Source organism: Frankliniella occidentalis, unplaced genomic scaffold (assembly GCF_000697945.3).
Source record: "Frankliniella occidentalis isolate FOCC.00 unplaced genomic scaffold, Focc_3.1 Scaffold80, whole genome shotgun sequence".
NCBI classification, from domain to species: Eukaryota; Metazoa; Arthropoda; class Insecta; order Thysanoptera; family Thripidae; genus Frankliniella; species Frankliniella occidentalis.
In genome coordinates, this window is record NW_026267210.1 from 612341 (window position 1) to 636977 (window position 24637).

Here is a 24637-nt window from a genome sequence, read left to right on the forward strand (position 1 = left end):
CGCCCCGCCACGCCCCGCCACGCCCGCTTGGAGCGCCAAGGAGCCCCTTCCAGTTGACGGGCGGGTAGAGGAGGAGGGGAGGGGCGGTCTATATACTCGGGGCGGCCTGGGCGAGGGCCGCAGTTCGTTTGTAAACACACCGAGAGGAGGAAACCAACTTGCGTTTACTTAGTTTCCCAGCCTGACGCCGAAACCGGGGTAAGTGCCACCAACTTTGGCGCAATTAAGGGGTCACGTCGAGGGAATTACTACCCCCTCCTACCGGAGCGACCCCCAGGCCGACCCCTCGCTCTACCCCTCGCGCAGGTAACGAGACGCACGACCCGGCCGGGGGGAAATCTCGTTGTAGCCAGATTTAAACTTGGCTACGGCGGCCTTGTCGAGCGTTTGGGGCTACCGAGGGAGGACAGAACGCCAGCGACCCGGGCAAGGGGGTCGAACTTGAATAGCCATTTATTGGCAGTGCGTCGCGGACAGCCATCGCGACCATTCAACAAAGTAACTAGTCAACCATTACCGATAAAATTTGAAGTCTCAAAAACGTACTGTAAAAACTCCCAAGTTCGTCCAAAAAATGTCCCGATACAGACGGTATCTTCGCAACAATTTAACCCAGTGCATTGCTAGCAACAGCATGATAAGATTGTAACTCGCGTTCGGCGTTCACCATAAATCAAAATTGAAGCAGGGTTAGTGACCGTGATGATGTAAAAGTGGCCGTCCTTCGTGTCCGGGAGGACGCCGCGTTATCCAAGAGCATCCCCGCCATGTCCCCAGTGCCCTCTGTCCAGTCCGTCCAGTCCCCGCCGTGCCGCCCACCGTGTTCAGTCACGGCGCTGACAGGCGGGCCGGAGCGGAGGTAGAGGAGGGAGGGCGGGGGAGTGAAGGGGGCGTTAGACTGGACAGCGAGTGACACAATGCGACGCACGGCCAAGGGCGTAAGCGGCACGGCCTGGAGCTTACGTAAGGGCCGAAGAGGCGCCAAAGAGCTCCAGGAATAGCGAGCTATTGAACCTCCCCTACACACATGGCCCATCTACCCTGCTTTAACCCCATCCGCCCGCCCGGGCCGCCTCTCTGCAGATGCCGCAGAAGGGAGGAGCGTTCTGGGAGCCGCTGCGGCCTGCGCAGCTGGACCAGCTGTACCGGGAGCTGGGCGCCTCCGAGGAGACCCTGCGCCGGGACGTGGCCGCCATCCGCCAGTGGATGGCGCTGCAGCCGCACCTGCCGCAGCTGGACGGTGAGTACTGGGAGCCACTGGGAGCCACTGGGAGCCACTTGGAGCCAAGCGGGAGCCACAGTGGGAGCCAAAGCGTGAGCCACAGTGGGGAGAGCTCAGTGTGGGTGAGGAGAAAGAGAGAAGGAGAGAGCCCGTGCGCGCCTTTCACAATGCGGCGATGTGCGCGCGTGGCATACGGATCAGCAGGCGACTCATTCAAATTCGCGCGCCAAAACCGACTGTCGACACTGTGTGAGAGTCTAGGTGTGTGAGTGTGCGCGGGAGTGTGGTGTGGAAGGGTGTGTGTGTGTGTGTGTGTGTGTGTGTGTGTGTGTGTGTGTGTGTGTGTGTCTAGGTGTTTGTCTGTGTCCCCCGCGCGCGTCGGTGCGTGACCAGCTGAAGAGGGTCTAGCAGCGCGTTACCGCCATCGGGGTTGGGTGAGTGCGCTTCGCTGCGCGCGGGGGCGGTGGTGAGAGGGATGTTGCCAACTTCAAACTTCAATCGGGGTTGCACGGCTGCTTGTTCAGCAGAGTAGCTGCATCATGCATGCTCACGCACTGCTCCAAATTGTTATCTGCACAACTAATCAGGACACCATATTGTGGCGTAATTGCAACACTCTCAGATTCCTTCTCGAGCTTACGTTCCTTTGTAAACAAATGAGTGCAATGTTACAGTAACAAATTTGTTTGGCTGCTATCAACATATAATTTTAAAAGATTTTATAAAGGTTTCCTAAGGGGTAACTTGTCAAAGTAAAACCCGTCCGTTTCGCTCTGGACCGTTTAGGCGCGAGAGGGAGTTTTCCACACGGAAATGACCTCAATTTTTTTTTTTTTTTTTTTAAATATTTAATGGTATCCGGTGGGGTAACGGGTAACTTGTCATGATAAAACCCTGGGAAGAAAAATTTGTGGATTTTGGGGCCGAATGCCTATTTATGACTCTGCCTTTTGGCCGACTCCGGTGTCCTCCCGGCAAGCCTAGGTAGATGTATGCCAGGCGCTCCACAGCGTAACAGTATTTCGTGAGATATCGCGAAGCCTGTTACGCGAGACGTGGTCTCTGGCGTACATCTACCTATGATAACCAAAACTGCCTTATCATTGCACAAATACGTTGATTGTTTATAGACGCAAAAGTCACGAAAGAGTTGATTGTGAACGTTTGAAGTTCGTAAATGATATCGTCCAGTAATTTGTTGAATTTGCCGCAGCCACAATTCACAGCGTGCGCAATTCAACAACAAACAAGTTGTATTCGACAATATGTCACAGAGCTCAGGAGCGCCGGGTTGGTGTGGGGTTGGGGGGTGGTTTGGTTGGAGTAGGGTGAAGGACCGCACGGTTGTGTGCATCAGACTGACAATCCCCGCCCGCCGCCGCCTCTCTGGCCGCCACAGGCACGGGGCTCGACGTGGACCACTGGCTGCGCATGTACCTGCTCCGCTGCAAGAACTCGATCGAGCGTACCAAGGAGTCGCTGGACGTGCTGCTGTCCGGCCGCTCCACCATCCCCGAGTTCTTCCGCCAGCGCGACCCGACCGCCCCGGACGTGCAGGGCAGCTTCGACACGACGCTCATCGCCACCATGCCGAGGCTCACGCCCGACGGCTACCGCGTCCACTACTACGCGTACCCGACGGCCGACGCCAAGGGCTTCCAAGTCGAGGCCCTGTTCCGGCGCGCCCTCATGATGGGCGAGATCCTCATGCGCGACGACCTGCCCGCCGGCGAGATCATCGTCGTCGACCTGGCCAACGGCAACGCCTCCCGCTTCCGCGACTTCACCCTGGCCATGAGCCTCTTCAGCAAGTTTGTCCGCGCGGGTCTGGTGAGTACTCCGTCTCCAAATGTATATTACCGGTGGCCTCCTCCAGGAAAACAGAAACAAAATGATTCAAGAAAACGATAAAAAACTAAAACTTTTAAACCAACGGAAAAACTTGAATTTTAAATGGCTACCGAATTTACAGTTTCATGTGTCTGCTGTCTGCCCCCGCAGAAGATGTACCCGCTGCGCCTGAAGCACTTCTACCTCATCAACCTGCCGCCGTTCCTCAACGCCATCATGACCCTGCTCGGGACAGTGATGCGCGAGAAGCTGTACAGCCGGGTAAGCTCACCGTGCCAACCTCCGCGAGGGGGGGAATATCAACTTGGGTAAATTTGGTACAAAAACTGACTGTTGCCCACGCAGATTATCGTCGACCCCACGGGCTGCAACGAGCTCAAGAAAAACATCCCGGCCGAATGCATACCCGAGGACTACGGTGGCGAGGGTCCCTCCCTGCGCGAGGGCAACGGTGAGCGCCGCAGAGGGGGAGAAGTACGTCTCGACAACGTCATCGAGGAACTAATGGGGTTGTGCTCTCCAGGTCTGTGGCGCAGCCTGCTCGTGGAGAACAGGGACTGGTTCCTCGCCCAGGAGAGCATCAGGACGGACGAGTCCAAGAGGGTGGGGACCTCCAGCTTCATGGACGAAATCAGCTGCCCAGGCTCCTTCCGCACCCTGGCCGTCGACTAAAGGGTGCGTAGTCTCATATCCCTACTGGTGTTTTGTAATCGTCCCAGCCGAGGGGGAAACAACTGTTAAACTTTGTGTCAGCCGGATTACGGATTACCCGGATTACCTCCGGAGTGTCCTCCAGATTACGTTGCCTTTTCTCTAGAATTACCCCGGATACCCCCAAATTTTCCCGGATTACCCCCAAATTTCTCCGGATTACCCCAGATTTTTTAGAATTTCCTCGGATTACCCCTGCCGGATTACCTAATGGCTGTCAGCCGGATTACCTTAGTCGTTTCCCCCTCGGTCCCAGCCCAGGCAATAACCTGCTCTAGCTTCTATGAAGTACTAAAGGGGGATGCTCACTAAACCGATACCCGAGATCCGGGCCGATGCCTTGAAAACGACATTAAACCCCTCTAATTCTGAAAACACGTCGGCCAGGAAAAGCATAATGTGGGTGGAAGTAACCTATGATGACATTAGAACTGAGTGGGGCCTTGCATTGGCCCCTAGTAGACTGCCTAGATTGACGTCAAAGGAGACCGGGAAAGTGGGTTCATCAGCATGAAATCGGCCATTCATTAAGTAGTTTAGATTGAAAATACAGTGTGTGTCTGATACTAAGCACCTCTCTCTCTATTTGCAGTAGATCCTCAACACTTGCTGCTGGGCCGCCTCGCGACAGAGTCGAATAGGTTGCCTACGTAGCCGGCGGTGCCGTCTGACAAGAACACTCCGCCCTCCATCGAAGTTCCTCCGCACCTTCAAAGCGTGCCGGCGGCAGCGGCAGCAGCAGCGCCAGCACCACGCCAACCGGGCGCCGTCGTTATCATATCCAGCGCCGCAGCCGTTTCTCATTATTCACCGATACGTCAGCCGTCCCCTCTCCTCCCCGCATCGCCCGTTTCTTTCCTTTTCTCCTCCTCATGCACCGCCAACAGCACACGAAAACATCTCCGAGCGCACATCACAGAGGCGGCGCACAAATTGTCGTGACCCGTTCGAAAGTTCCTCTAAGCAATAAAAGTGCAGAAGCTCTCTAGCGTCCGTCCGTCCGTTCGTCGGCTGCAAACCGACATTTTTTTCCACCCGGTTTGGTGCACGCCGCGATCGTTGCACACATTCCAATGGGGAGATATGCCGTACCGCCCCCCTCCCCCTCCGCGAAAAATGAAAGTGGGGCAAGAGAGTAAGAGAGTGATGTAAGAAGCGTGCCGCGGGGCTTGGCGGGGGGCTGCTCCTAGAGCCGGGGCCGCCCGGCGCCACTGCGGGGCGCGATGGGTTGCCTACCGCCACGGCGCCGGGGAGAGTGCGTCGGAGAGCGGGCCAGCAGCAGGTCGAGCGAGGGCACCATCATGAGGGGAGACAGCTCCGAGGAAAAAAGGCGGGGGAGGTACAAAAGGAAAAAGTGTCGTCGGCACAGAAAGCAAAGGGGGAAGTTTATCGAGAGCAAACAAAAGTTGGAGAACTGCCACTTATTAACGCCCCCTGCGGCACAGGCGACACAAGTATTCTCACTCAGCACCCCGCAGATTTATTTAAAAAAAAGAAAAACACTGTAAAGGGTGCGGGGGAAAATAACACCTCGTTTTTTAGCGTACCACACCACGTCGTCGCTGTCCGGTCCAGCCTAGGAGGGCGACAGCTGCACGCGACACTCACCTGCACAGGAACAAAGAGAAAACGGCTATTAGACACTCGCTTACTGCCCCATCGACTAGCAGACGAAAGGCCGCCTGCTTTCACACTGGCGCCACAAAATTAAGGAAAGAGGCCGTCCTTTTCTACTCCCTTATTCTTTTTCTCTCATATGCTCGCCGCTCAATCACACGATGCTGTCGTCAACATCCAGGGGCGCAGCGGACAAGAAATGGCAGAGGGAAGTGACTCCGCGGTCCGCGGTGACTTCCGATAACATGCACCGAGACGATTTGGGACGGGTGTCGGCCCAGTTCCAGTTTTGATACACCTGGCCGCCAGGTCGAGCAAGTGCGTTACGAACGTCACGTGCGTCAGAGCACCCCGCTCCACTCGCCACCACCGACAAGTTTTGACCAATTAGGCGCATCATGCCTTGTTGGTCATAACGCACCAGATTGAAATTCAACACCGCACAGGTCGCAGCCGCTGATAGGTACAACCAGTGAACGCTTGGAAATGTAGTGGTGCACCAGCAATGGTGCTTTTGTAGGTATGCACAGTGTGCGTCCCATATATTCCCATATGAGGAATTGTTTAACAGAAGAGTTCACACTCTCAAGTGCATAAACTTGAACACTTGCAAGAAGTGCACTCCGCCCTTGCATCGTTTTCGCAACCGACAATCAACTATGTCGTTTATCATTTTTCGTGCGGTAGATTTGCAACTGTTATAGCTGCTGTTAATATTTTATTTGAACTAAATGTAAACTCAAACAGGCGTTGATTTCGACGATGCGTCAGCCTGGCCACCACCAGCGAATTTATGAGAGGGTACCTGCAGCGGGTCGTTACGGCCCAGGGCCTTGTGAGCACCGTAGGGTACCGTGCATGGGCGGAACGAACAAACACACCGCCAAAAATGAGTGAATCGTCTCCACTGCCAAAACTAAAAATTTAAAAACAGACGACGGCCGTGGGTTGTGCTTGTTGGCTTGCAAAAAGGCAGAGGGTCGCCTTCGAACGCGATTGGGAACATGCAAACTTCCATACATGTTGCGCATTCCGACAAGAGCGATTCGTGCAGCTATCGACGGGTTCGGGTTGGAGGGAGTTGGCCCATGGTCCCCGTCTCTGTAAGCATGAGCCCGATGCCAGTATGGCTCCCACATCAAGTTTTCATCCGCGACTGCGCTGAGCCAACAATTAGCCATTCAGGGCCCGACGAAATGGTGCATATTCTCATTTTTACGGGCGCGCGGAGGGCCTCGGGGAGCCCCAGGGAGAAACAGAACTCGCGGGCCGCGGTAGCGAGAGAGGCCAGGGTGAGAGAGGTGGAGGGGGGCTGGGGCTGGATGAGTCATCTCGCGGGAAATACTAAGGCAAGCAATTCGCGAACAGGAGTGGGGAGAGAAAAATGTGACTAAAGGGAGGGGGGAGGAGGGGGGGGGGAGTGAAGGAAGGGCCCACGGCGCGCTTTTATCACAGCGTGACGGATTTGCGATTTATTTGCAACCTTTGCCTTCCAGCAGGTGACACGCGTCATAATTTAACCGCGAAAGACACAATAAAAAATGAAAAATTAATTTCTAGATTGGGAACACGATGATGAATCACAGAGGTCTAAGCGTCCGCTCCGCCGGCCTGTCCGGGGTGTACCTCCCTCGCCAGGGCCCCTTCCGCTTCAGGAGGGCCGCCACGGCGCTGGGCTCAATTTGGACAGCGTTCACCGTACTCTAACAGGACCACTGGGCCAAGCCGGCAGAGGAGCCCGCTAGCTGTCTTCCAGCCAAAGTGAGTCGGAGGAACCATCTCCGTTCCACCCTGCCCTGCTCGTCTTGCACACCCGAGTGTCTCTCGCTTGCTTTCCCTGGCTGTTGCTCGTGCACTGCCGAATCGAAAACGTCGAAAAGAGATTACAAGTTGAACGCCTAGTGCAAATGCATAACACAATTTTGCCACTAACAGCTGGAAAACTGTTCACCTCATGAAGATCAGAAGTGCTCCTTATTCTGGACCATTCTGGTCCGTTCTAGACTGTCATTTAATACTTGGTTCAATACTGTTCAATAGTAAATTTAACAGTTTGATGGGTCCAAAGCTGCATATCGAACCCTGTAATTGAACACTTTTGAGAGTTGAGGTTCACTGTTAATCTCTTTTTAGTATTTAAATAGTTGAACACATCGTATAAAATGCTTGTAAACTATTTTCTTTGCAGCGTGTCGACTTAACCGAGAGAAAGAGGGTTGAGGCAAGTCTCTTCTATAAGTGTCTCGCTCTAGCGTCACTCCCACCCCTTTATCACCAGAAGTCTGTACAGAGAATAGACCCACCACCGGCCCACCAGTACAACCCCCCTCCCTCTCTCTCTCTGTTACACACACACACACACACAGAGTCGTGGTCAGTCTGGCTCGTGTCTCCTCTGCCTTTCTCTGGTTCGGCGGCCCCCAAGGGCGTGCAGCAGTGCAGACAGTGCAACAGCACTTTTTACCAAGCAAGCCCCACAAACATCAGGAGACCCCCCCCCCTTCCCCCTTCCAGACCCACCGCCGCCACCGCACGCCGGCGGCCAAATGGTCGGCGGCGTGTTCGGGTAGGTTCGGTGCCCCGCTCGGGCCGCGAGCGTCGGCGGGCGCGCGGTACCTGGCGGGTACCTGGCGGGTACCTGGCGAGTACCTTGCAGGGCCCATCAACCAGTGCGTCCGCGACCCTCCAGCAGCCCGCGCAGCACCAGCCGCAAGCCAACCGCAGCCACCACCCCGCCAGCAAACCACACAGGTTAGTCCAACGGCTCGGATGGGGTTGAATCGCCCCCCTTTCGCCAGCTTTACGCATCCCGCACCTTGCAAGCACTCACACCCCTTCCAAGACAAAGTCTACTCGTTCGCCCGCCAGCCCCCGCCGAGTGTTGATCAAAGCTATTGACGCGACCGACAAATCTAGCCAAATATTGCCCTCGGCCCTCGCCACGCTAGAGTCAACTGCTGCTTGCCCGGTCGACCCACCTCTCCCTGTTGCGCCCCCCCCCTCCTAGTTAGTTCGATCAATGAGACTCGCCACACGGCTTGAGGGGGGCGATAGCCGCCGCCATTAAGGGGGCTAATCCCAATCGGTAATCGTGTTTCCGCCACGGGCCGGGGAGGTGTCCAGGCGACGTCCGCCTGAAATTTATCAATTAATTCATTAAATGCAGACACTGAGATAGGCAATTTCCGCGGTGTTCCACTTCTATCATTGTCTTCCTATAAAACCGGAAGTGGGTGGTAATAATTTTTCCGACACAGAGCAAATTTTTTATCGTTCCCTAATTATTGAATCACATTCTTGCTCTAAAAGAGGAATTTTCTCTGTAACGCCGCTCTACTGATGAGTTCATATTCAAAAAATAAAGATACCTGAGTGAAAATTTAGTATTAAAAGGTGGGTGGGAAGATTTTGTTTGAACAGAAAAAAGATTTCTTAGATCAAGCCAAATTGGCTTGAAATAAGAAAATTTCCACCTCGGCTGAACCAAACCCAAAAAAGCGTCCGATCAAGAAAAACCTAGGCTTCATTTACTTAGATTGGATCAAAACGAACACTGCTTGGTTCAAGGCAAATTTATATTGCAAGCCAAGAATAAAAATTCTCACTTCAAGAAATTCGGCTTGATTCTTGCATATATTATTTCTAACCAAATATTTACGCTGTTCGTTTGGGAGACAGAGTTGCGCTTGGTTATCCCCAGATTTTTTCCTAGAATACTTAGGCATTGGCAAGGCATTCTTAATCCAAGAATATTTTCTTGGTTTACGCAAGAATGCTATCGGCTTGTTTTCATACGGTGCGCAGAGCAACACGAGAGTCAAAAAGTCAGTAGGGGGCCGACCGGACTCGAACCCACGCCCCGTCGGTCTGAGCCAGCGCCTCAGCCCACTGAGCTATCGCTTCGACAACGGAGCGCGCCAGTCCAGCGCACTGTTGGTAGTAGCAGCTGGACTGTATCCGAATCATCCGAATCAGGTTGGCAGAGAGCGGCGGTCCCGTCACCTGTCGTGGTAGCTCAGTGGTCTCTGTGCCTGGCGGCTGGATAGTGAGCCGGGTCCGGCAGGGGTTCGATCCCAGGCCGGAGCGCAACCAGTTTCTCCAAATCAGTGCCTCTGTAGTTGTGAACGGCCTAAAAGGGGATGGACTAAGTTTCTGGAAACTTGGGAAAGAGAGACAACTGAGTTACCGTTTTGTCAGAAAATATAATTCCCGATAATTCCACAACGCCTAGGCAAGTAATCGAGAGAGAGGGAGCGGAGGAGTCCGATTCGGGTCGGGTCTCAGCCGAAGCGATCCTGAGAACGTGCACCACGTACACGAACACGGCGGGCGGGAAAACGTGGGTTTGGCTTCAACCAAGACTAGCCGATGCTTGCGCTACGCCTAGCTTGAATCTAGACAGAGATTCTTGTTGTGAGCTAAAAACGTCTTGATTGAAACTGTACACAATTCAAGCACTCGGCTAGGCTTAATTCAAGAATTCATTTTTCTGGGTGCATTAAGGTGAGAATTTTATTCCTTTTTCCTACGGTGTAAGAATCTCTCGTACGGGTTTTGGTGGTTTTTTTCATAGTAAAGTATTGCCTTGTTTTTCTATACTACGTACGATTAGTTGCTTAAATAATCAAACGAAGGACATCGTTTTAAAACAAAAATTGCTTAGAAAACGAAAATCACAAATTTACAAGTATGCGGAAATTTGCTACGAAAGGACGCAACAGGTCTAACCTTACTTCTCGCTTTGAGCCTATAAGATTACTGTTGATATCTATATTTAAACCATATGGCATGTTGAGGTGAGGCCTAGGCCTTAGCCGAAAAAGTAAAATCAAATTTCACAAAGTCGTTTAAGACAAGATTATTTTACAATGTGACAAACAACGTAAGGATAAGTTGCTGCGAACGCAAAGCAGTACCATCCGAAAGGGAGGATCCACCAGCTCGACTACCGACAGTCGCTTTCTTGTGGTGCAGCGGCGTCCTGGCGCGTGCGTCCGGTCCGCCAATCACAATGATAGGACCCCAATCGTGCAAGACGGGGCGGCGGCGGGCGCGGAGAAGAAAAGAAGAGAAGAGGAGGGAGGAATAGGTTGGGCTAAACGCTTCCGCTGCAGTAGCAGCAGCAGCGGGGTCCGGGCGGAGTACTTGACCCTCCAGCAGCGCCTCCAGCTTCGGCGTCCCAGGTGGACCAGCAGCGCCCATTCGCGTATACAAGCGTCGGGCGCAGGGCGCAGGACGGGGAGGGAGGCCAGAAGGGAGAAGAGGCTTCCAACTGATTAATGAGGGAGGGAAACATATCGCATGACGCGCAAAGACCCGCGCGAGCGAAAAGTAAACGAGAAAGAAAATGAAGTAAGCACATTTATTGTAACAGTGTGCCGCGCACAGCCCGTCGCGGGGAGGGTTCTTAAAAATTGCAATTACATCTCTCTCCTGGAGCGGCGCATCGCTCCGCGCCGCTCCGCTCCGCATCCCCCCGCCGCGGCGTGGCGCGGTGGGGCGCACAGTCACGGCCAAAAACTAACAAGCGGGCGGAACGGCGCGGAGCTTTCGCCTCAAAATCACCTCGCGCAGTCACAGAGATAAATATTTCGGCGAGGTAACAGAAAAAATATACCTGCCGCTTCCGTTCTGATGAAACCTTATTACATACTTCACCGATTGCGTCGTTCGTTTTATTTTTCCATCATCTAGAAATATTCTTCAATGCAGATAACCGGATTTCTTAAAGCGAATTCCACATTGTTAAGCGGAAGATATGACCGGAGAGAAGGGCGCGCGCGCGCGCGCGCTAAAAGACTCGTCGCGCGAACGGAAAGAAAGAGAAAAGATCCGCCCGGCGAAAATTGAGCAATAAAAAGCTTTCTGTTGCACGACTCGGAGAGGCGCGAGGGTCCGGAATGGAGTCGGCGGGATGAGTTTTGACAGGTCAGATAAGGACCGGGGGCGAGCGAGCGACAGGCAGAGACAGAGGAAGAGAGAGAGCGGAGCGAGCGACAGGCAGAGACAGAGGAGGAGAGAGAGCGGGGGGGGGGGGGGGGGGGGGGGGGGGGGGGGGGAGAGAGAGGGAGAGAGACAGAGAGAGCTGCACATTAAGACCTGAAAAAGGAAACATTAAATATCTAACTGCAGGTTTTCGATTTGAAAGTATATCAATGAATTCACAAGTACACGTTTAAATAGTAGAGACTACGGAGTAAATCCAAAGGACGGGTGGGGAGGAAAATGGGGGCGGGGTGAGCATTAGATGTCTCTTGGCGCCCTAGGAATGTGGCACACGGGGTCGCTGGTACGAATGCCGCCGTGGCCTCCCCTAGCGCTCCAAATCCAATCGGGGCCATTGTGCAAATGACGGAACCAGATCCAGGACGCGCGAGCAGCGCCACTGCGACGGAAGGAAAACCCCGCCGCGCATGATGATAAGGTGTTCCTGCGGCGCGGAACGCCCCGACGCCGCCTCTGGAACACCCGTAGCACCGCCTCTAATAAGGGAGTGCACACACCTTGCCATCAAACGCCGCATACACTGCAGGTTGTTGCACACAGGCGAGCAAAAGCGAAGCAGCAGCAGCAGCAGCGCGCCACGCACCACCCTCTTCACAAACACGCCAGCAACCCTTTCCCTCCGTTGCGTCAAATGTCATTAGGGTCGGGACCGTCGGGACGCAGGTCGCCATGGCGACGGCCTTGGCTGCGCTATCTGCACAATGCTTTGCTGCTGCAACCCGGCAGGGTGAGGACAGCTAGTGTGTAATCCCACGGAGAAAGAGAGAAAACCGCCAAGCAATCGCAGCGGGCAGACAGAAACGCGAGAGGAGCAGCGGCTCACGCCGCAAGGCCCCCTTTGGGTAGGCCCGCCCGCACAGCACCCGTGCTCAACGGGACGGCCTACGCTGCAGGGAACCCTCTGAGTAGGCCGGCCAGCACGGCACCCGTGTTTGACGGGACGGCCGTCGCCACAGGGGCTCCCAGCCGCCTTCTGGTCAGGCCATCCCGTCTGGCACCCATGCTCAACGGGACGGCCTATACGCCGCCGGGGCCTCTTCAGCTGGTGCGCCGACCCCATGCCTAACGGGTCTGCCCATGTTACAGGCACCGTCACCACCAGGAGCACCATGGCGAAGATGGGCCCCGACATGTGGACGGCGGCTACCGCCGAGGAGGAGCAGCGCATCTACTCCGGTGTGGAGACGGACGCGGCCAGCGTCAAGCGCGACGCCCTGCAGCTGCGCCAGTGGCTCCTGGACCAGCCGCACCTCCCCGACGTACCAGGTAAGCAGAGCGTGCGTGACCCAGGAGGACACCAGGGTGTCGCGCCGCCGGGGCTCAAAGCAGGCTCATGAAACACGTCCCCGTTTCAGAGGAAGACCTGCCCTGGCTGGAGCGCTACCTCGTCTGCTCCAAGAACTCACTGGAGCGCGCCAAGCGCGGCCTGGACTGCTACTTCACGGTGCGCTCAGAGGCGCCCGCCATCTTCGCCGACCGCGATTCGGACACGAGCGCCTTCAAACGCACCTTCGACTACACGTGAGTAGTTAGTTGGTAGTCTCCGCCGCTCCCGGAGAACATAAACTGCCGTTGGAAGCGCAACGCTGGCCCTGGATAAAGACTGCACCACACTGGCGAGGCCAGGCGGTGCAGCACACCTCATAATCAGCGCCAGCAGAGGGTGCGACGGCGTGGCGTGGCCTGCCGACCCCAATCCGAAGGAAAACTAAAGTAGGTCAGCAGACGGCGCGCGGCAGCGCCGGTGCGCGGGTGGACGACAAGAGCGTCCCTCACGGGGGTCCCTCTGCCCGCCAGCCTCCTCCACCCCGCGGTCGACACAGAGTTAACACCTGCTCACAGCACGGTAGTCGCAGAGAAAGCCCGGCGAAGCCCCCAGGCCGGCGCGGAACCGCTGATTCTTTTTTGGCCGGGCCGTTTGTCCGCGCGGCGGCCGCGAGCCGCGGCTAACGGTGCGCCATTTTCACGTCAATCCGACGCGGGGGCGCCGCCGGCCGGCGCCCAGAGCCCCTTCCGGCCGACGAGCCGGCGGGGGAACGAGACCATTGAGCAATTGAGATGGACAATTTTGAACCAACATTGTATTTAAAAAGAACCCACCACGTTATTTGGCGATCTTAGAGATTTTGTTTTGGGATTGTAACATCCATCGCGATAATACTACCACTGTAAACTGGTTGGCGTCTTTTAACGCCAAAATATTGGCGTCGTCTGACGAACGCCAAATATTGGCGTTCAAAGACGCCAAAATATGGAAGGACGCAAAATGTTGGCGTTCAAAGACGCCTGCCAGTTTACAGTGATGGTCAAGGACAAGAAACCCAATTTGGCATCATTTCCCATGTAGACAAAAAGACTACTCTTCTCGATGTACTCCGCAGCGCCCTTACAGGCGCAGGAGGAGGGGGTCTGCATGTGCGGAAAAAGAAAAGTGGTATGGGTCGCTTTGCGTACTCGGGCGGTGCGGTGCGGAGGCGCATGGCGCATGGCGGTCCCACTCCCCTCAATGACAGGCCAGGTCGATACTTTACAGCTGCGTGTGCCCGGTCCGGGGGGCCGCGAGGTATAAGGGAAGGGAGGTCAGACAATGGGGAAGTGCGCCGCCTGGAGGGCGCGGGGCCGCGGCGCGTGGGGTGACCCCCGGGGGTCCCACAGGGCCGCGGAGGGTCACTGCCGCCACGAATAATTCAGGTCACCCCTCCAGGAAGCAAGGCAAAAACCTCCCCGCAAACACATGACGCGCGCGCTTGGCGAACTTGCGACGGCGGTTGAAGACCTTCATCACACTATTGTTTCCATTTCCTTTTTATTTATAGCCTTTTTCTTTTCGTTTCGCGCCGACGCGTCACGCTCGCTCGACCGCCGCAGGCCCCGAAGGGCGGGCGCCCGCTGCCCTGGGGGCGGACGGGCGGCGCTCGCTGCAGCCGCAAACGCACCCCTTTGGAATATTCATATCGCGACATTATGGATGAGCACGCACTTCCTGACAGTGTCCTGACATTGCCACTAGTTCTTCGACAACGAGGAATGATTGATGACTGCGCGGCACGTTTCGGAAAGGGGAAAGGGGGAAAGAATACATCCTATATTGCCCATATCGTTTAAAAATTAAAGAAAGCTAAAGACTATAGGACATTTACGGATCAAGGGTAAATAAACTGCAATAAGAAGAGGACTTTAACTGCTTCGCGCATCGCGCATCATACAAATTTTGAATCTATCGAGCGACAAATTTGCATCATCTTAAAGCAAAGACATGCAAACTCGCGCAACCTAAGTTGGATTCAAAACTTGACATGGTTAATATAAGAGAAGGAGGAATATTTCTACGGATAGTAAATGCATTAAATGTCCTTTCCAATTTAGTGTAATGCACATGAACATCACCTCGTGTTGCAGCTACGTGGTGACGCTGCCGAAGCTGACGCCCGCCCTGCACCGCGTGCACGTGTACGCGTACGCGCCCCCGGACGCGTACGGCGCAGACCTCAACGAGTTCAGCTTCGAGGACCTGTACCGCCGCATGAGCATGACGATGGACGTCAAGTTCCGCGAGGACCTGTGCGCCGGCGAGGTGTGCGTCCTCGACCTGCAGCACAACACGGCCGGCCACATGGCCAAGTTCACCGCCGTGCTCCCCTTCGTCAAGAACTTCTTCGCCTGCTCGCTGGCCGCGTACCCGGCGCGCATCCACCAGATCCACGTCATCAACGCGCCCTCGTACATGAGCACCATCGAGGGCCTCATCAAGCCCTTCCTCAAAAAGAAGATCCAGGACAGGGTACGGCAAGCACGATGGCAAAATATGGCACGACAAAATTTCTTATTGATTAGCAAAGTAAATTGTTAACCGGCGTCCGGTTATCCACAGGTCATCATCCACCCCCCTGGCCTGGACAGCTTCTTCGAGCACGTCCCTAAGGCCATGCTCCCCAAGGACTACGGCGGCGAGGAGAAGAGCCTCAAGGAGCTCAGCGGTACGATCATGCACCATACATTGACCTGTGAAGTGTAAAGCATTCTCGGAAGTGTTTGACCGAGCTCTTGGCAACAAATTGGAATACTTCCAAGAAAATTCCAAGCTTAACGCTTGAGTTGAACAGTTCTAACAACTCGCAGTTTTTCGGCACTTTTAGTTCCTTGCAAAGAGTCGCCTTTTTTTTTTTTTTACGAATAATTGGGTTTGTAACGTACAAAGGATCTGGAACCACCATATTATAAGAGTTCCAAATCCTTTGTACGTTACGAAGAGCAGTTCTTTGTAAGTGGGTCAAACATTTCCAATAACACACCGGCAAGTGGGCGAAATCGTGTTGAACACTACCTGTTGGCTAATTGTTTGCCAGTTCAACACTACAAATGTCAATGTTTGTAACGCTGGGCGCTCCCTATTGCAGACGCGTGGCGGACCAAGCTCGACGCGTACCGCCCTTGGTTCCTGGCCCAGGAGGGCGTGAAGAGCGACGAGTCGCGGCGCGTCGGTGACAAGACGGCCCTGCAGGAGGAGATCTTCGGCTGCCAGGGTTCCTTCCGGCAACTCACCGTTGACTAACGCGGGGACCGCGGGGACTCGTCAACGGACACAACTAAATATATATAATTAATTACTACTATCTTGTAACTATCGTCGAATTCCACAATCTGCCCGCCTACTATATAAACAATATCTACAGCATTAACAATCATTTTCAACTGTTAATTATACAGTAAAAGTTCTGAAATGTAACAAACTGCAATCAATCCAACGGTTTTACAACAAAGGAGGACAGTTTCAAAATGCACTTTTCTTGCCGTAAACCTTGCGAGTGCAAAAAATAATGATAATCTCAAACCGTTGTTTCAATTAACAGTTGGAAACTAATGCTGATGCCACGGATTTTTTTTTTACATTGATCCTTTCCCGCGAAAAACTACACACCGCACTATATCGAGATAGTGAACGTGACTAATTTCCTTTTCAAGGCTTAAATCTCCATTCTGGAAACTAAAGTGTGAGACTGCCCAAAAGATATAACTGCAGTACCATGTGGAATGGTCTGCTACTTCATAAAGTGTGAGAGGTTCGAACGAACTCGAACTGCTCGTGATCGCTCGAACTCGAACACGAGGTGTTCGGATCCGGATCCGAAATGTTCGTGGACTGCTCGAACAGATGTTCACATGCGAACAACTGCAGCCACTGTTAAGAGGCTGAGGACCATCTTTGCTCGCTTTGATGCAGAATATAACCGCCGCAGCCGAGGACAGCACGGCGTGAGCGGTCCACGGTGAAACAGGTTTGTTTTTCGTGTTTTGCTCGCGTTGCTTGGGAGTCAATTAATGTCTTAAGTGCTGTCTCCGGTCTGGGGCGTCTAGACCGTCGTGCGACTCCAACTTTGCGTTTCACCCTGGTTTTGACAATTCAGTCCCGTGCATCGTAGCCCCGCTCCGGACTCGCGTCGCAAATGAGGATCGGCCACCGCCACCGCTTCTTAATTTAGTTCACATCACCCGATGATTCTTGAATCAAAAAATAATTATTGAGAACTCCATACTTGGGTGCCAGTGTGTTGGGTGTGTTTTAAATCCGTTATTCCCGCTTAGGTTATTAGGACATCAACCGATATCACTACATTGCTCAATTTTAAACATTGTTTGCAGCTTTGGGGGGAGGGAGCAAATTGTAACAGAGATCAGTTCGGTTCGTTTGGGAGAAATTTTGAAGTTTCGTGTTCGGTTCGAAGATTTTGGGGCTGATGATTTTGTTCGGGTTCGTACTGGCCTGTTCGCTCATCTCTAGGAAGTCTCACAGTTGTCGGAGTAGGATACGCGTATCACAAGCCACCCTCAGAAATGCCCCCAGAATAAAACCCCCGAGAAGACGGCATCTCTTCCCCTGTTTCACCAGATTGCCAACCTAAGCAGGCCTGCCCAGAACCTCGTCTGCACGGCAGAGGCGCCCCACTCATATCCAGTGCAGCGGCGAGGACGGCGGCGAGGGAGGGAGGATGGCCGATTTAAATTCCTACGGCAGCGGGGACCGTGTGGGCGAGGACCACCCCACCCCGCCAGCGCGGGACTATCAGGCGCCTCTCTCTCAAACTCGACACCATGAGACAGACCCACTGCGCTGCGGCCCCCGCCGGGACGCCCCGGCCCCGGCGCTCATCCGAGCCCAATGGGTGGCCTAGCCGGCGGGCGCTCCGGACACGCACGCCACGCCAAGCCCTGTGTGCGCGACCACCGCCGACTCCACCTACACCGCGACCTGCTTCTCCTCCACCTCTGCAGGCGATAGAAAACTTTGCATGCGCCGCGGCCAGCAGTTTGCATGTGGCACAGGGCCGGGGCGCAGCGCGCAGCTGGTGGGGCAGCGGCAGCCGGACAGCGCGGCGGCGGCGCGGCGAGAGGTGGCGGTCAGCTCGCTGGTACTTCCTGATGTTGGAGAAAGCTCGGGCAGAGCTCGGGCGCGCGCCACGCCAGCAGCTCAGCCGGCCAGCGCAGCCCGGCCCGGTCCCCAGCAGCATCACGACGGTCGTGTCCGAGGAGGAGGCGGCGGCGCGTTACGCCCTTCGACTAATCAGGGTCCTAACTGCCCCGGGGCCGAGAGGAGTGGGTGGCTCAGCGGCGCATGTAGGGCGCAAACCACCGGCAGCGCCGCGCTCAGCGCGCTCAGCGGCACCGCTCAGCCGGGGGCGGGCGGGAGGCGAGGGGCGCACAGCGTTGCCTATGAAACATTCACGTCCTCGCCACGGGGTCGTCCTTTAAAGGGACCCGCCCCGCCCCGCCCCGCTCCTCCCCTTTGCCCTCAGACCCGGCAAAATAAAAGTGTGTGGGAAGATAAGAGGGGCGGTTTTCTCTCGGTCCGCGCGCTACATTGTGGGGCGCAACTCCGCAAACGAAACACAGTATTTGGTATCAGGGCAAACAGGGGGTGAAGCGAGGGGGGAGAAGGAGGAGGGTGAGCGATCGGTAACCTACAAAAGACACCTCGCAACCCCACCAGAAAAATTAAGGACATACAACACGCCTTGAAGTGTACCGCGTGGTTCGTGCTACGTCACGCAATGGCGACAGGCGTCGTCACACCGAAGTCACCCGCGAGGCGGAGGACGCCATCCGAGTGCAGCTGCAGGTGCTGCTCGCCGCCGCGCGATCCGCCGATACAAATCGGTTACGTCGCAATTATTCCAGAGCAGAACGTGTATTTTTTCGCACAATTTCCGGCATCGGGACAAAAGCGAGCGCGGCGGGGCGCAGCGGGGGCGCGCGAGGCGGGGCGAAGCGGGGGTGAGGCGGGCTGGAGGCAGGGTGAGGCGGAGCCATGCGGCGCAAGGGGTGCGGCGGGGTAGGGGTGGTGGGGGGTCGGGAGCGGGGAGCGGCAAGGGGTGTGCATATCGACCTGACGCTCTCTCTCGCTCGCTCGCTCCCTCCCTTTGCTCCTCCACCGCCGAGGCGAGCCACCCTCTCACTCGGACAGGACTCTATCGGGATGCTACCCGCCCCCCGCGCTACCCTCTCCCTCACCTGGGGGTACCCGCCGCGCGGCACGTGCGAGTGCCCTCGATCTTGCCCCCTCCCTCCCCCGCACAGAACAAAAGGGCAGCAGACCCCCCTCTCCCCTTTCCCCCGCAGGTATTAGAACCCGGCTCCCGGTCCTCATCTCCTCCTCTGGGTGACGCAAGCGCTATGCCATGCGCCACTGGTCAGGGGCGCGGAGCGCGCGGACAAAATAAAAAGAAACGACAGACAAAAGAAAAAGAGAACGATGCGCTGCCTGTCACGGCTAGAACAAAGCGCGGCGACAGCTACAGCCTTCCGCCTGCGGGCACCGTGCGGGGCACTATCGTGCGGGGCGCACTCGGGGCACCGCGACAGCTGGCCATCACACAGCACCTGTTGAAATCAATCAGAGCGAGGAAGGACAAGAAAACCGAGCGGATCGAACAAGTCGAACCCGTGGCCAGCCGGCCAACCGCCACCGATGTCGTCGGCTGCCCACCTCGACATGGCGCCCTTCAGCATGGGGTTCGCTGCTCGGTGCATGTCGCTCTGCTGCTGCTGCTGCTCCGTGACCTCCACCGGCTACTCGGCGCGCGCCAGGCACACCCGACAGCATCACCGGCACCGCGACCAAGACGACACGACGAGACGCGGCCTCCGGGACTGTGTCCGGGACCTCCGTGGAGCTCCGGGCGGCCCGATAGAGAACCTTTCACTGGTCCGGCTCCGGCGGGTGGGCACCGGCGGGTACCAGCGGGCACACACCAGACCAGCTGGCACATGGCGGACAGCCCGGCCGGTCAGCCGCGCAGCCGTGCCGGCCGGACCGAGCTGGCGACCACCGTCAGCCGCCGTACGGCTCCCTCCGTAAATTACGTAACAGAGTGGACTCACGTCGCAACTTCACGGGGCGGAAGGGGTAAAGAGAAGAAACAACAACAACAACAACAACAACACGACGGCGAAGGCAGCAGCGGAGGCTGCGGCGCGGAGCGCGCAGTGTGAGGGGGGAGGTGGCGCTCCGGGTGAGGGGGCGAGGGGGGTCAACGCGACGAGGGTGGAAGAGAGAAGGGAGCAGGGCGGGCGCCGAAACAGAAACCACTCGCTGCGAGGGAGGGAGCGGCCAAACGCGAAACCATGTCACTGTTTTGTCATCAAGCGTGAGGTTGTTTTGCTCGTCCGAGCGCCGCTGCTATATGCGCAGAAACAGAGCTTGGCGTGGCCACACGACTATGAGCGGAGGGCGAGGGGCGAGCCGGAGGGGGTGAGGGGTGCGGGCCCAGCTTCACCCACACTCTTCTCTCCTACCCACTCCACTCCTCCCCTCCTCACGATGTCTCACGTAGCTCCGTCTCGCGCCTACAGGTAGGCAACCCATCACACGCACTACGACTCGCAGATCGATTTATGTGTACTGTGAGCCGCGGCGCACTCACTCGGCCCGCTACACCACGCCACGCCACTGCGCAACAACTGTCGCGTTCGGGCGAGTAGGTTGGGCCCTGACGAGGCCCAGCATTCGTAGCGACGGCCGGTGTCATGGGCAGCACACTATCACCCTCGGCACCCACAGCCCCAAAGCAAAACATGTCACAGGGACATTTCCGGATTTTAAATTATTAAAACAGCACAACGTTTCAACCAAGCAATTTTTTTTAATGATAGTGAGTTAGCTACTTCTTAGAACCAATTCATTTTCTCTTACACTTACATTGTTTAATTAGCTGAAATATACGGGGATTAAGATGGTGAATTTCACAAAACTGTATCCTTGTTTGGATGGACTTAAATAGTTTACGTTTAGATGAATAGTTAAAGGAAGTTAAGTTATTTCAACCAGTAACATTTATATTTATAAAATTACTAATATTATCCACAATTCATTATTATTAATTACAATTGGAATAGTTGGACCAAGTGAGATAAATACTAACAAACATGAGAAATAGAGATGTTATAAAATCAAACTGTTGTTCTTATTTTCCAAATCAACTTCTAGCCCTCACCACGACAAAAATGATCATGCAAAGCTTCAACACAACAACAACAATAACAACCTATGATTACAGATACAGTATGATTATGGCATCCTACCCTAAAGATTAGGAAAATTCTTCGTACCTTATAATTGACTTTAGTCTAACACATGGGAGACACAAATATAAAAGCTCTAAAATAAATATTTAGAAAGCTCACCCTTCATTGTTGTGAAAGAATTCAGCCATCCCAATCTGCTAATTGTCTGCACCTAAGGGGAAAAAACACAAATAAATTTATCAAAATGTAAAACATCTTAATTAAGATGCCACATTCGCACGCTAATAGAGCTGAGTTCTATATATACAACTTAGTAAACAAAAATGTACCCCGTCCAAAATCGGTAAGAAGACATAAAACACAACCAGGACACGGGTCAATCCAGTTATAAGGTCCAAGAAAAAACACTTGGACAGATTTGGCAGCAAGTAAAGTAATTCAGAATTGTTATTAAAAGGAGTGCTAAGTTGTGCATGAAAACAGGAATGTAGAGGACAACAGCTGATGATTGCAAATGATCATATAATTTTCTTGCTGAGCCTGACATTAAAATGGGCAAACCAAAAATAGTGGACTCTAAACTATGCCTCCTTTCAAAACAAAAAAAGGACAGCATTGGATGAGATAACATAAATAAAATTAAGTCCCAAACAAACATTTTGACAAGCACCATAAATGCTGACAATTTATATCAATATATGACCACAAATGTTTAATTATATTTGGTCATTTAAGACTTAACTGATAGAAAATTCACACAACGCTATCTCAAGTATATGTAGGAAGTAATAGAACACAAAGATGCCTTCAGTATTAACCTTCCTCAAGGAGAGGAAATAAAGGTTAAGCAAATAAATATTTGAAGTTCACACCTCAAGCATAAATATTTAGACGAAATGATACTAAAATCACAATAACAAGAAAGGTCATCCTCAATGCCACGGAATCTTAGTCTCAGCTTGCGACAGGTATTGGGTGACAATTGTCCTCCGCGACTATAACCTCACAATGCATTGAAAACAAACCTCACGCACGAAGTACTGGCCAGACGAGAAGGCTAGGCCGTCCCACTGTCTTTTCAAGATAGGCACTTTGTGACACCGAAATGGTAATCGCATCGAAATTACAAATACTTCTTTAGGCCCCAACCAAAGTGCCTAGTAAGTACCCACCAGTATTCGCTAGGTCCCCATCCCTGTACATCAGATGAATGGAAACTTACCCATCAGATGAATGAGCTGAAAAGAAGACAACTACCGCGGGTTTAATCTCATTTCCCTTGTCAGTTCTCGTCTCACAAACAATACGGCGCTACGCACCAAACTTGAAATTTCCAAGTTTTTAACAAGTTCCAAACTGACAACAACACAAGCGATTATCAATTCTTACGTATTTAAACAACACAAATCCGATAAATTCCCGTCATTTTGATCGCCATGATATTATTTTCAGTGCTTTCTAGAAGCTCGCAAACTCGGAGCAGCGCCTTGCGGAGCAACAAGGTCGAACATGGATCTGTCCAAGAGGGCGCTAAGAGCTAAAGAGGCGAGAGGGAGCACTGCGAGCAACACCCGCACGCCGCTCACACGCGCCGTCTCCAGCTGCGTCCAGACAAGAGGGTCGCTTGGGTCGCTTGGGTTGTTTGGGTCGCTGTGGGGTCTCTGAGGTCTGCGCAGAGAACCAAAACGTGGCTTCTGCGCCGGCTCAGAGACCCAAGCGACCCAAGCAACCCAAGCGACCCTCTTGTCTGGACGCAGCTTCCCTCGCACTCGCGTGCACCCCTATCGCGGCCGCGGCGAGGGACAAGGACGGCACGAGCGCGTTCTCACGCACCCCGCGTAGCGGCCGCTAGTCGCCTTCGCCTCGCTCGAGCCCGAGTGCAGTCGAATCAACACAAGCTTGTCGCTCGGCGTCTCTCTCGCACGCACGCGGGCCGGGGCGGCCGGACGGGGCAGGTTAGGGCCGATTGACCGTACTCTTTCCGATGTGCGCGTCAACCGCAGAAACGAGCGCCACAGGAGTTGGTATTCCCTACATGTATGTCCATAGTTCTCTCCAAAAAGTCATGGGCACATACATGGGATGAGAGTTGACTCATTATCGCACACTTTAACCCATGGCTTTCTTCCTTAGAGTGTGAGGGGAAAGAAAAAGCTGAACATCAATCAACCCCTAACTCAGTTTTAAAATAGCACCCTTCATGATACTTTGGACTGATCGCGCGTAGAAAGAAAATGGAGAAAGGGAAGTGATTCGAAACACTCGACGTTGGGGAATGCCCAGTTAGAAATGGGAGGGCGAGCAGCCGTATGAGACAAGAACTCTTGTCATTCCCTAATAATGGACGCAGTGGACGTAGCAGTCAAAAAATCGTCTTCACCACGAGCTTATCCGAACTGTCGGTTGATGCGTAAAGTAAACGCATATTAGAGCCAATGGACTAAAGGTGCTCCCCCCTCCTCCCACCTTGTGCGGGTATACTTCTTGCAGTGCATCGAGTGTATCGCAGTGTATCGCAGGCACACCCAAGTCGCACGCGGAAAAAACAAAAACAAAAAGCGTTCGAGTGGAAAGCGAATGCAGAGCTCATCTGACCTTAAGTGAGAATTTCAGTTCGATCTCGGCTATTTCGTCCTAGTTAATGAAAGAACTACTGATGTAGCCGCTTCTCTCAAAGTTCCTGCATTAATTTATTTTAGGACAGCTATAACGACGTTATATTGAGCATTCCTTTAACACCTTGACACAGCCAGACGTCTAAATGGTAAATGGTCCAAAAGATAGGACATTAGACGTCGTATAGAGGTAGCATTTCTGGCGGGGGGGGGGGGGGGGATGAGGGACATTTTCGGTTCCTACCTAGTGAGCAATGCAATATCAAACCGATATCAAAACGACGTCAGATATCAGAAATTTGTCGGTTTTCGCATCAGGTTGATAAAAAATGTGGTCCTAAAATTGACACGTTTCTAATAACTGATATCGTTCTGACATCAGTCTGACATTTCATTGCCCATTGGGTATTTTAACATGGAGCGTGGCCACATAGTGGTCATGCCGCACTCCACATATGTGGAGTACTACCACATCCGGGTGGACTTACACCAACTTAATCCGTCAAATGTCGAATCAAACGAGTTTTAGTTTTAAAATTGCTAAAACGTCCAACCAAACAACCAAACGACCTTTTTATGAGGATGTCACAACTTTTGATGAAAAATATTTTTAAAAGTTCAAAATCACTCTTATCTGATCAAAAATTTCGAAAATTTCCAATAGGTTTGTACTAGCCGTCTGTAGCTGTGCATTCTCAAGCTTCTTGCTTTTTAAGCCCGTTGCTAGGGCGTCCAATTCAGCACTACTCTAGGCTGTCCCATTTAAAACACTATTGTGAAAAATTTTGGTTTGACATTTTTCTCTACTCTGTGGATTAATAATTCTGTTGTATTATCTCTGTTTTAATTGGGACGTATTTCTATATTCGCGTTTTCTTAAACCTGTAGAGAGTTTGCAAAAAACAAACTATTCAAAGCGGCGCGGTATTGATTTCCGGTTAGCCAACACCTTTTTCTGAAAGCAATCCTTGTTGTTTGCCCATATATTGTATATGAACCATTTTAGTCTAAAGCTGATGCACGGGAAGATAAGAAGCGTTGGCACCGATTTAGGTGTGACATGGGATACACATTGAAATTTGAAGCATTCTAAACA

The 24637-nt window shown here is 53.5% G+C and overlaps 3 protein-coding genes across 7 annotated transcripts in view; 2 read left to right on the forward strand and 1 right to left on the reverse strand.

Moving 5' to 3' along the window:
* The window catches only part of LOC127749700 (AF4/FMR2 family member lilli-like), a 70314-nt gene extending 47831 nt beyond the window's left edge, over positions 1 to 22483 (reverse strand). Inside the window, exons 1-2 of one of the 4 annotated variants that reach the window (XM_052268981.1) lie at positions 22099 to 22483; positions 21086 to 21137 (exon numbers count right to left, since the gene is read on the reverse strand). In XM_052268981.1, the coding sequence (XP_052124941.1) occupies positions 21086 to 21114 (29 nt within the window). In that variant the 5' untranslated portion in view covers positions 21115 to 21137; positions 22099 to 22483. Of the gene's footprint in view, positions 1 to 12916; positions 13073 to 21085; positions 21138 to 21951; positions 22028 to 22098 lie in introns of those variants that run through there. The other 3 variants (XM_052268980.1, XM_052268982.1, XM_052268983.1) reach the window with 3 other exon arrangements.
* On the forward strand, positions 35 to 4772 carry LOC113211083 (uncharacterized). Of its 2 annotated transcripts, none has more exons than XM_052268979.1 (7): positions 35 to 198; positions 1084 to 1240; positions 2622 to 3052; positions 3224 to 3334; positions 3419 to 3524; positions 3597 to 3748; positions 4380 to 4772. In XM_052268979.1, exons 2-6 carry the CDS (start codon positions 1084 to 1086, stop codon positions 3743 to 3745), a joined length of 954 nt encoding a protein of 317 aa, XP_052124939.1. In that variant the 5' UTR covers positions 35 to 198; the 3' UTR covers positions 3746 to 3748; positions 4380 to 4772. The 2 variants fall into 2 exon arrangements, with proteins under 2 accessions (XP_052124939.1, XP_052124938.1); XM_052268978.1 differs by having other exon boundaries at positions 36 to 198; positions 4377 to 4772.
* On the forward strand, positions 7998 to 16274 carry LOC127749699 (alpha-tocopherol transfer protein-like). Its single transcript, XM_052268977.1, has 6 exons — positions 7998 to 8152; positions 12494 to 12673; positions 12763 to 12928; positions 14807 to 15188; positions 15279 to 15384; positions 15805 to 16274. Exons 2-6 carry the CDS (start codon positions 12517 to 12519, stop codon positions 15957 to 15959), a joined length of 966 nt encoding a protein of 321 aa, XP_052124937.1. The 5' UTR covers positions 7998 to 8152; positions 12494 to 12516; the 3' UTR covers positions 15960 to 16274.
* Positions 22484 to 24637: the final 2154 nt, after the last annotated feature.

Coding starts and splice junctions, on each gene's coding strand:
- LOC127749699 (XM_052268977.1), top strand. CDS start 12,517: ATGGCGAAGATGGGCCCCGACATGTGGACGGCGGCTACCGCCGAGGAG. Junction 12,929..14,806: donor AAACGCACCTTCGACTACAC/GTGAGTAGTTAG, acceptor CTCGTGTTGCAG/CTACGTGGTGACGCTGCCGA. Junction 15,189..15,278: donor AAAAGAAGATCCAGGACAGG/GTACGGCAAGCA, acceptor GGTTATCCACAG/GTCATCATCCACCCCCCTGG.
- LOC113211083 (XM_052268979.1), top strand. CDS start 1,084: ATGCCGCAGAAGGGAGGAGCGTTCTGGGAGCCGCTGCGGCCTGCGCAG. Junction 3,335..3,418: donor GCGAGAAGCTGTACAGCCGG/GTAAGCTCACCG, acceptor TTGCCCACGCAG/ATTATCGTCGACCCCACGGG. Junction 3,525..3,596: donor CTCCCTGCGCGAGGGCAACG/GTGAGCGCCGCA, acceptor TGTGCTCTCCAG/GTCTGTGGCGCAGCCTGCTC.